A 10,073-nucleotide genomic window follows, 5' to 3' on the forward strand; every position below is an offset into this window, starting at 1 on the left:
ACCCCCCCCACCCCACACACACACACACACACACACACACAAACCTACTGCCAACACAGCATGTTTCTCTCCCTCTAAAAATGCAGCTAACTCTCCATCCACACCAACCTAAAGATTGTAAACACAGCATGTTTCCCGAGCACCAGACCCCTATTTCATCCACCAAAGAACTTAAACCTTCTCCTCTCACTTTGGTCCCTAAACAACATTCAAGGATGCAGCCAACAGATATGGAGCAGCAGGTGATCTGAAATTTTCAGCATCTCATTAACACATCCGAGAGACACACCAAGATGGGTCGCCTCTGAAACCATGTCACAATTCACAAGATTTATCCTTCCATGAGCATACACCCATACCTTGGAAGATACTGCCTTCCAAATTGAACAAGAGGTGCAAGACAGAAAGAGTTTGTTTTTTTTTTTTTTTCTTTGTTTTTTTCTTTCATCTTTTTCTAAGAAAGCTGAAGTTCCAAATTGAATGAGAAGAAGAATCTGCATGGGTGATCGCAATAAGAATATCATGAATACAAGGTACTCTGCATGGGTGCTTCCCTCCTACAGACAGACCTTCACTAATTTTGCATTCATTTGCCCTCACCCTCTAGTACTCTACTAGTCTTGTAAGACAAAAAAATCCCCTCTAGCTAATTTCCCTAAAATGGACAACGGCATTTCGTTTTAACTGTTGAGTTCCCGCTAAGCTGCTATTGGTTATAGGGACATGAAATTATGGACAGCTAAAAGGTCTATTGGGTAGTGAACAGTCAAAATAATAAAAATAACATAGTCGAGAGGACTGAATAAAACTGCACTATGATCTCAAATACTAGACAAGTACATTACTCAAATGGCTAAATATCTCACAATTAGAAGGGACATTGTATTTAGTTTCCATTACCTAAGACTTTATTCCCCCCTTTTGTTGTGTGCCTTCTTATTCAGATGACCAGATATATAGGCTGCCTCTGGCAAGTGCCCCAAAACTAGACAATTATAGAATTTAACAAAACAAAAAGTCCCAAGGACTAGCTAGAGAAAGAAAAAGTTACAGTCAGATCCACAAGGAAGGCTCCGCTTAACAGCAATCAAGGACAACCAGATACTGGCAAAACTATGAAATACCTCAAAGTCCAACCAACAAGAAGATGTTGTAAAGGATGTCATAGTTCTGTATTTAAGGAAATTAAAGTATCACATCTATAAAAGTATGAGACTGTATTTGTGAGGAACAAATTATGGTTTACTGAACTTTGAGTTGCACTGAAGTTTTTTTTTATTAAAAAAAATAAGGAAAATAAATAAAGCTGAAAGTATTACCTGAAAAGGCGCCACAAAGCTGCTAATGCCTGTATCTGAGTTGAATACAGAAGAGATATCAACCAATGGAGAGTAGACACATGTAATGTTACTAGTGCAATCAAGTCTATGATCAAAGCAGCAGGTATAGTCAACCCAAAAATGATCCCAGAAATGGCAAGTCCTCTAATGACATAAAGAAAGTGAAAGCCCAAAAAGATCCAAATGGTAGACCAAATCTGGATAGCAGTTAGAGAAATCATCCCAAGAACTCCTGCTAATTCCGTGTTTAACTTAAAACCTGCAGGGACTCCCATCAACCACACACAACCAGAGCGCAACAATTCATTGGTAACGTCACTGGCAAATTTGAGAACCAACATGCAAACAGATTCTGCATGATACAACAGTGCCAAACCAATCAAGTTCCCCAGAAGTACATCAACAGCTAAACTTGACCACATGGAATGCTTAAACAATGCGGCTTTCTCTGCATATTCTACACTTGATTGAGACCTGGGAAATTTAGAAATTCAGTTTATTTAGGAAAATTATTTGGAACCAAGTCCAAAAATAAAGATAGAGAAAAGACATAAAAGGAGCCTAGTCTGAAAGTACAGCTCAAGAAACAAGGATAAAATAAGCCAGACTTGAGAACACTCAAGATGAGGTAGATGCATCAATTTGATGTAAAAGCTAAATTTAAGGTAAGAAAATGAAGGGGGTGAGGTGAATGACCATCATGATAAACAAGTAAACCAAAATTTAAGCCTGCGACAACATGCATCAAAAGACCTTCACACTACTGAAATGTAGAAATTTATATGGGAAATTTTATGATAAAAACATGCTCGGATCCTAAATTTTATGTTTAAAAACAAAATAAAAATAGCATTCTAAATGATACACAACTTGGTAATGATAAGTAATCTTTATTCAGCATACATTTCCTTATGAGCTACTATATTTAATCAAACATTTGAATGCAGCATGGAATTTATCAAGAGGAATGCAATTTGTAAAGGCATATAAAATAATAGTCAAAAATTTTCCAGTATTCAAAATTAATCTTCATATTACCTCATGCCATTATCTTGAAGAAAAATTGGCCAGTACAAGATCTGAGAAAAACGGATCCTCATATTTATCCTTGCACTGCTGAATACCTTTACTAATATAATGTATGTCCAAGAGTCTGATGCATAATTCAGAAGCTTATACAGAAACTGAAGAATGACGTAGAATAATGTGGATAACGAAGCTACAAGAACAGATAATAGTTTCCATATGAAGCCAAGGAACCTGAAAACACACAGAAAATGAGCCACTTAAATACTACATAGCAGAACAGGACATAAAACGCAAAGAATGTGGGAAGTGTGTCAAATGAATACATGTAAATAATGTTAAAGCGAACAAAAGATTTCTTGGCACCCAAGCATCTTTCGAAAGTTTTGTCAGCGGCAGAGGCGCTATTAATTGCCAGAATGACTGTATCCTGAAATTAAAGAAAGTAAAAAAAACGTTAGTGCTGTTACAATATAGTTAGGCCCGAATCACAACAGATGCCTGACAAACTCAATTACCAAATCAAGAAGTGGCTGCTTTTGGTTTAGTTCATGAACCCACTTGGGTTTTCTCAACAGAGCGTTTGCTTGGTCCAAAGAATTCCAAAGACGTAATGAGAAATGGTGTGCTCCATAGGTGGGAGTCTCATAGACTATCAGCTAAATTTGATCACACAAAATACACCACATTATTCACCAACAAAAGTCCTCTAATTCACATACCAGACAAAATAAAACAGATTAAGGCAAACACAAGTCCCCCGAAACATTCATGACTTACATACGTGGACATCACATCGAGACACTATCTCCCCATTCCAATGAATATGCTGCATTCTAGGAATCCAACTAATGTCTTTCCCAAACTGTTGTTCATCCTCACGTAACATGTTGATCCAGTAACTGTTTCCCACAAAAGATTGCCTACATTGTTCTAATGACCCACCGAGCTTGTTACATCCACAAGAAGATGACTGAAATTCAGTCCCAACCTCGGAAGCACGACCATTTGTAGTACCAACAACTGAACCAAACTGACCCACAACACACAACTTTGACCTATCCTGAAGCAATACAGGCATCTTTCCATTTGTGTCATGAAGAACTCCCTGAAAACAGTGTTTAACTTTACTATCAACGATGCCCCAATCCTATAAAATGAAATGAAGGCAAACAAAAACCCACTGGAAGCAGAGTGAAGGCGGATCATGAATGGTTACCTGGAGGCTTTTCTGGGGATCGGAGAACGCGAGCTGGGTGCAGGCGAAAGCTATGACGACGTCAAGAGAGGAAGAAGAAGAAGAAGAAGAGGAAACGAACCAGCCAAGCAAGAAATTGGAGTCTGATTTTGTGAAGGAGAGGTGCTTCGGCCACCAAATCCTACATCTCCTTCCCATTTTGTATGAGAAATGATTGCCAGTTTCTTAGACAATCCTGGCCTAGATGTCTATTCTCTGCGATTCCCCTTTTTCTTCCGAATTTTCTTTTTCTTTCTTCCTTTTTTTTTTCTTTTATTCATTTTTTTTCTATAATTTCTTTTCTTTAATTCGTTCGAATGGTATACAAATTTTGAAAATATGATAAACTTTGTTATATCAAGTTTTGAAAATATCATAATGGTATCTCATGTTTCCATCCCAACCTAAGATTGATATACATAGTCATTAAGATAACCAATTTACCCGTAAGTTCTATTTTTTTCTTAGTTTTTTTTATTTGTTTTTATATTCCACAAATATTAAAAGAGGTTTTGGAATTTGGTGATTTAGGTTGGCCTTTATAAACTTGAAGAAAAGAAACATACAAAAATTCAATCCTTGTTGTTTCCGCTGACACTCAAAGATCTTATTGTTGTTGTTGACATTCAAGGATGATTGAGATGAAGGCGATGAATTTTTTCTCTACGTTCCTAAATTATAAAAAGCCAAAAAAAGACAATTGGAATATGAAAACAAAGAAAAAAAGAGATTTAAGGGTAAATTGGTCATCGTTTTTTGGGTTTAAGGGTAAATTAGTCATCTTAATGGTTATATATATCAATTTTAGGTCGGGATGAAAACATGAGATATCAATCTGATATTTTTAAAACTTGATATACCAAAGTTTATAAGAAACAAAAATTCGTATATCATTCAGAGGTTCTTACCCCCCACCTTGTGAGGGATCACCTATTTTCTGTTTACGGCGTGTAGACCTATAAACGGACTGGATCTTGATCAGTTAATCAAAATTTTGATCAGAATTTTGACATGTTGATCCGTTAATAATCCGGACTCGTTAACCCCAACGAATCGAATACGAATCTTGGTTGATCTGACCAATTAAAGACCCGGTCCAATTTAAAATAATTAAATATTATTTTTATAATACTACTTATAAAATAATAAATATGATATACATAATAATTCTCTTTTCTTTTGAGAACTTAAATCTAAAATAATTGGAGGTTTAATATTTTGGTTATGAGTGCGGCTATTGGGACCTTCAAATTTGCTCACTAGACCTCACTCTATTGTGAATTATTAAATGACATATACATCATCATACATAATGACTATTAAGGACAATAATTATACAAAATGAAATATTATATTTATTCTCTTTGGACTTTCCAATTCAATAATAATTGATTCAATTCTTTATTATTTTCCTTATATATTTTTGTTTTCCAATTTCTTTTTATTAAAGCATACATATAGTTTATAATCAATATCGATAATGTGACATAAAACTTTGTATTATCATACATGTTGAACGCATATACTTGCAAATGGCATAAATTTTATATAAAAATAATAATAATATATATCTATTATAGAAAATATATATTTATTGAAATAATTTATTATGTGGTACAAAATAGAGATCAAATTATTCAAAAGAAAAAAAATAGAGAAAAAATAACATGTACAAAAGAGAAAAGCAATTAAAAAGATACATAGAATAGTTCATGATAAAACATTTTCTTGCATGAAAAAAAAAATGAAGGTAGGGATGATGGATGTTGAAAAACAAAAAGGAAAAAAAACAAAGAATGAGAGGTCTATTGAGTGAATAAGAGGTAATTAATTGATTGAAATATATGTCAATAAATAACTAAGGTTATTTTAGGAATTTGAAATGAGGTCTAGTGAGCAAATGCTTATATTGAAAAGTAAAAAGGAGGTGTAGAGAGAATGAGAGGTATATTGAGCAAATTTGGAGGTCCCAATAGCCACACTCTTTGGTTATAGGGAGTCCTTTTAATGAGGATTTTTATAATGAGGACTAGTTGAAGACTTTTTGGATTCACTCATTTTTCGATCTTATAGTATATCATTTTTGCAAATTTTCAGCCATATTAAAAATCGTTAAGGCATTTATAAGTGTAATTTATCAATTATGAACTTGAACGGTTCATGTTTGATAGATTTGGTTCGTGCACTAATTTGATCTGGTTCGAAACTTAACAATCATGAATTTTGTTGAAAATTTGTAAGAGAGATCTGCTCATATAAACCTAAAAACCATATGAATGATATGTTAAAATGTGATCAAAAAATTGGTCTTTTAAACCGTAAACCAAAAAGTCATCAACTAGTCCTCATTATAGAGGTCCTCGTTAGAATGGCTTATTAGTTTATCGCTTAAGGATATTTTTTCATGTAATTTAATTTTTGTCATGTAATTTAACTTTTGATGGAAATCTTAATTTTGTTATAATATTTCATTAGTGTTTTATGAGGTATTACGATAATGTTATAATAGGATCGGACTAACGGGCCGAGTATCCATTACCCCGTCGAGTGCGGATTTGAATCGAGTTATTAATGATTCGGCGGGTCACGTACAAGTCGGGTCTGGATCTAAAATTTTCTATTACTAAACGGATCTGGATTTATATCAATCCGCTTAAGATTCGGTCCATTTACAGGTCTAGCGGCATGTGTGCTAATAGAACATCTGGGAAGAAGAAAAACAAGAGCTCCAGCCTACAGTAACAAATGGTTTTACCACCACATACATGAGATGTTCATCGTTTATATGTCAGGAAGCAAACACAACTCTCTTTTTCACCATTGAACCATCCAAGCAGAGCAGAGGAACCTTCAGAGCAAGATATTGGATCTGGAGGTGGGTTGATCTTTAGAGGTAATTTTGAAAATGTTTAGATCTTGGGTGTCAATTATATTGTTTCAGAAATTAGGTGAATTATACCCAGAGTTGTAATTTGATAATGAAAATCAAATGGATAAGTTGGATTTGTGTTGATATTGATGGCTTGAGTTTAACTGAGATATGATGAATGTGTTATTGGCTTGTTCAAGAAACACCGAGGCATGTTCATGGTGAAACCAATCAAGGACGGCTGGGCGTCGTTTGATCCAGTTTATTAGAGCGTCTTCGTCCTAGGACAGATTTCAGAGTAAATTGTTGGAATGTACAACTGCTTTCAGCGTAAATTGTTGGAATGTACAACTGCTTTGTTATATAAGAATTGTGCATGATCGCCAAAAAAAAGTTGTGCACCGCTTTTACCTCTTCTACCTTTTAAACTTTTTTTTTTCTCACACAATCTAATAGCTTATGAACGAAACCTGACTGGTGCATCCTTTCCCTCAACCCAATCTGGGTCCGCCAACATCCACCATCGCACCAACCAGTCGACACCCCAAACCACAACCAAACCAAATCCACCCCCATCCAACTTCATTGACGTCCGACTTGAACTCGGACCGGGATCCCAAATGTGGATTGAAGCCCTCCGCATCCCACCACCTAGAGCCACTACACAGTCTAGATTGACTCTTCTCTGTTCCGCCACCTAGCTTGATTCGGCCTTGCGATCACGACGGGGATGACCGAACCCACCGCAACCATATGCAAAAAAGATAAGCCGACCTACAACCCATTTCAAGTAGAGAGAGCACGTGTGGTGGCGCAGAGAGGAAGCAAAGGAGCCATAAGATTGAAAGTTAAAATTGTCGGACCAGGAGACCGGTCTCTACCCAAACATCAATGTTGGGTCAAAAGAGGAGAGGAAGAGAGGAGAGAAACAAGGGGGTTTCAGATCGAACGGTGTTGATCCCGAATCCCTAGTGGCGCCGCACTAGACGGCAGCGTGCGAGGGAGAGAAAAAAGGGAGACTTGAGAAATGCTTTTCTTTGTTTGCTTTACAAAACTTTATTGAAAAAGAATGTCATGTAAACCAACACAGTGAATATTTGTAAAAGAAAAGATGAATAGTAAAGCTGCATGCAAATATTACATAGCCCCAAGACGCAATAGAAAGAGTGGTGCGCATCAATAATGTTCGAGCGACAAGCTAAAGTTGCTTGGTCGTAGCCTCGGTGAGACCGTATTGCGTGTGAACATGGGGTACAGGACACTTCAACTGACATCCCGATGAACTTCTTTAAAGAATGGGTAGTGAGCCCGTAGAAGTATAAGCAGCATAAGCAGTAGATAATAGTGTAACACGTGACTAGTGTGTTAACACGTCAACCAACACCATAAAGCATAAAACGGTGTCCGCAAGTTGGTTGTATCTATCTACATAGTTTGATGTAAGAATAGAATGTTCACTTTGTATTATTTAGCGTAGGAGGGTCTCACTCCTTATTTAGCTAAAGAATAGGCTTTCAAAACGAGCAATGAGCATTGCAGAGGGCCAATGAGACATCGAGGAAAGGCCGGTGCACCTCAATTGCTTGAGGAATTGACCGGACGACCTCCAGGAAGTTGGAGTCGTGTTCGGGTGACGTCAATGTCCCCCGGGTCACCACCATGCTTCATGGTGATGCTAAATCTCAAATGTCTTCGTTTTGAGCGGAAGAATAGGTGTCCATGAGAATTTCTCAAAATTTGGACCATTATATCTCTTCCAGGTTGACCAATTTGGTCAAACCAAAGCCTATATGAGTCGGTGTCCCAAATATCATGTTTGGCGACAACATGGGATTCGATATTCGAATCGTAGTGACATACAGTTCACTAGATTGACTCATGAATTTCTCCAAGATGCGCTTCAGTTTGCATTCATGAGGAGGTATACACAAAAGAATTCTTGTTCATTCTCACAATGTGTTTTCAAATGAAAACCATTAGCATGAATGTCTTTAAAACTCAACATGGTTCCTTAGAATGTTGTGGATAGTTCCACTATCTGCGAAGCACTCAATGTCTCTATGAGACATAACTACAAGGAGTAGATAGGCGAGTAAATAGTTCTACTTGAACCATTTAGAAGGATTGAAAGAGGCTACGAAAAGCTGCAATCCTGAGAGTGCATAAAAATTTCCGCGTAGAATGACCTTTGTGCACTAAAACAGCCATAACTTCTTCGTTAAAATAGATATGGACAAACCGTGAAAAGTTCTGAAAACTAGACTCATAGAGCTTTCCAATGATATAAAGCTCACTGTCTGGTTCGTCCGGAGCTGTTCACAAAGCTCAAACGAAGTTGACTGTCTAGAAGGGACAGAGTGCTGTTTTTCGCAAATTTGGCATGTGCGAAGCTGTGAAGCTTGCAGGTGGCGTGTAGGCTTTTGCCTTAGCCAAAAGTGACGTGTGTATGATCAAAACCAAGTCCTTTCGATCGTTCTAAGGTCGTAAACTCCATGACTAGTTAGCAAAAGCTCCCTGACATGAACATAAACTAACTCAGAGGACCTAGAGGATCCGATTATGATGATAATTTTCCAGCTTTGATAAGTCTTCAACGTCTTTTGCAAGACGCAATTGGTTTAATAGCGTAGGGGATCCAAAATCAAAAGCTTCGGTAACTCCAAGTCAGTATGACCAGGCATGTCCGTGGAGGGTCGGTAGTGCGAGGCACACTTAAAACCACTATCTCCTTAATTTCGGACAATTCTAAGACATCACACTGAACTTGGATAAGCCTAGTTGAACAATTGATGATGAAAAATCCGCTATAGGGTAGAAGACTTAACCGGAAACACGTGGGCGATCCTCCTTGAGGATATAGTGCCATGAGTCACCTTCAAAGGAATGGACCAAAATCGGCACAATATGTCATGTTTCTAAGGACGATGTAAGTGTACATCTTGATTGTAAATCAATATGAACCATAAGAGGAGAATAGTTTCACTTTGAAAAATTCTCAAGGCATTCATTATTGCTAATGTGAGTACATCGAGGTCTCAAATAGACAAAGGACGTCGATACAACGCCTTAGTACATATAACTTGGAACGAAAATCAATGTCTAGCCGATGACATCAAAGTCATGGGTAGCTAGAGCAGGATCCGAATCTTTAAAATTCGCGATCATGAGGATGACGTTCTTGTCCTCATATTGATTTTCCATACCTTTTTGTATGCATTCACAATTTAAAGGAGCTTGACAATCTTGAACCAGTGATCCGAAGAACCACAACGGTTGCATTAATGTCATGAGCTGACGTGAGTAGTTTTGATAAAATGGTGTCTAGACCGGGAGTGTCGCTGTTAGAGCCGGCAACACCTCCCCCTCTTTTCTAGACATCGGCACGACGTTTTCTGCTGTTGCCATGACCCATATTGTTGTCCCCACATTAGAGGATAATCCCAAATAAGTTTATCACATTAGCGTATATACAATTCCTGTTTGTATGATCAAAATCAAGTCTCGTTGGTAATTCCACACCAACTTGGAGGACCTAGAGAACTTGATGATGATCGAATCCGCTAAAGATTATGGATCATGATGCCACAAAAGATCATCGACA

The 10,073-nt window shown here is 37.2% G+C and overlaps 1 protein-coding gene across 1 annotated transcript in view; it reads right to left on the bottom strand.

The window, feature by feature from the left end:
• LOC101299600 (N-acetylglucosaminyl-phosphatidylinositol biosynthetic protein gpi1-like) overlaps positions 1 to 3,374 on the bottom strand; it is a 5,839-nt gene extending 2,465 nt beyond the window's left edge. The window contains exons 1-5 of the mRNA XM_004303570.1: positions 3,147 to 3,374; positions 2,885 to 3,025; positions 2,693 to 2,796; positions 2,379 to 2,600; positions 1,320 to 1,814 (exon numbers count right to left, since the gene is read on the bottom strand). Of these exons, the coding sequence (XP_004303618.1) occupies positions 1,320 to 1,814; positions 2,379 to 2,600; positions 2,693 to 2,796; positions 2,885 to 3,025; positions 3,147 to 3,158 (974 nt within the window). The 5' untranslated portion in view covers positions 3,159 to 3,374. The remainder of the gene's footprint in view (positions 1 to 1,319; positions 1,815 to 2,378; positions 2,601 to 2,692; positions 2,797 to 2,884; positions 3,026 to 3,146) is intronic.
• Between the last annotated feature and the right edge of the window lie 6,699 nt (positions 3,375 to 10,073).

This window comes from Fragaria vesca, linkage group LG6, assembly GCF_000184155.1.
Source record: "Fragaria vesca subsp. vesca linkage group LG6, FraVesHawaii_1.0, whole genome shotgun sequence".
NCBI classification, from domain to species: domain Eukaryota; kingdom Viridiplantae; phylum Streptophyta; class Magnoliopsida; order Rosales; family Rosaceae; genus Fragaria; species Fragaria vesca.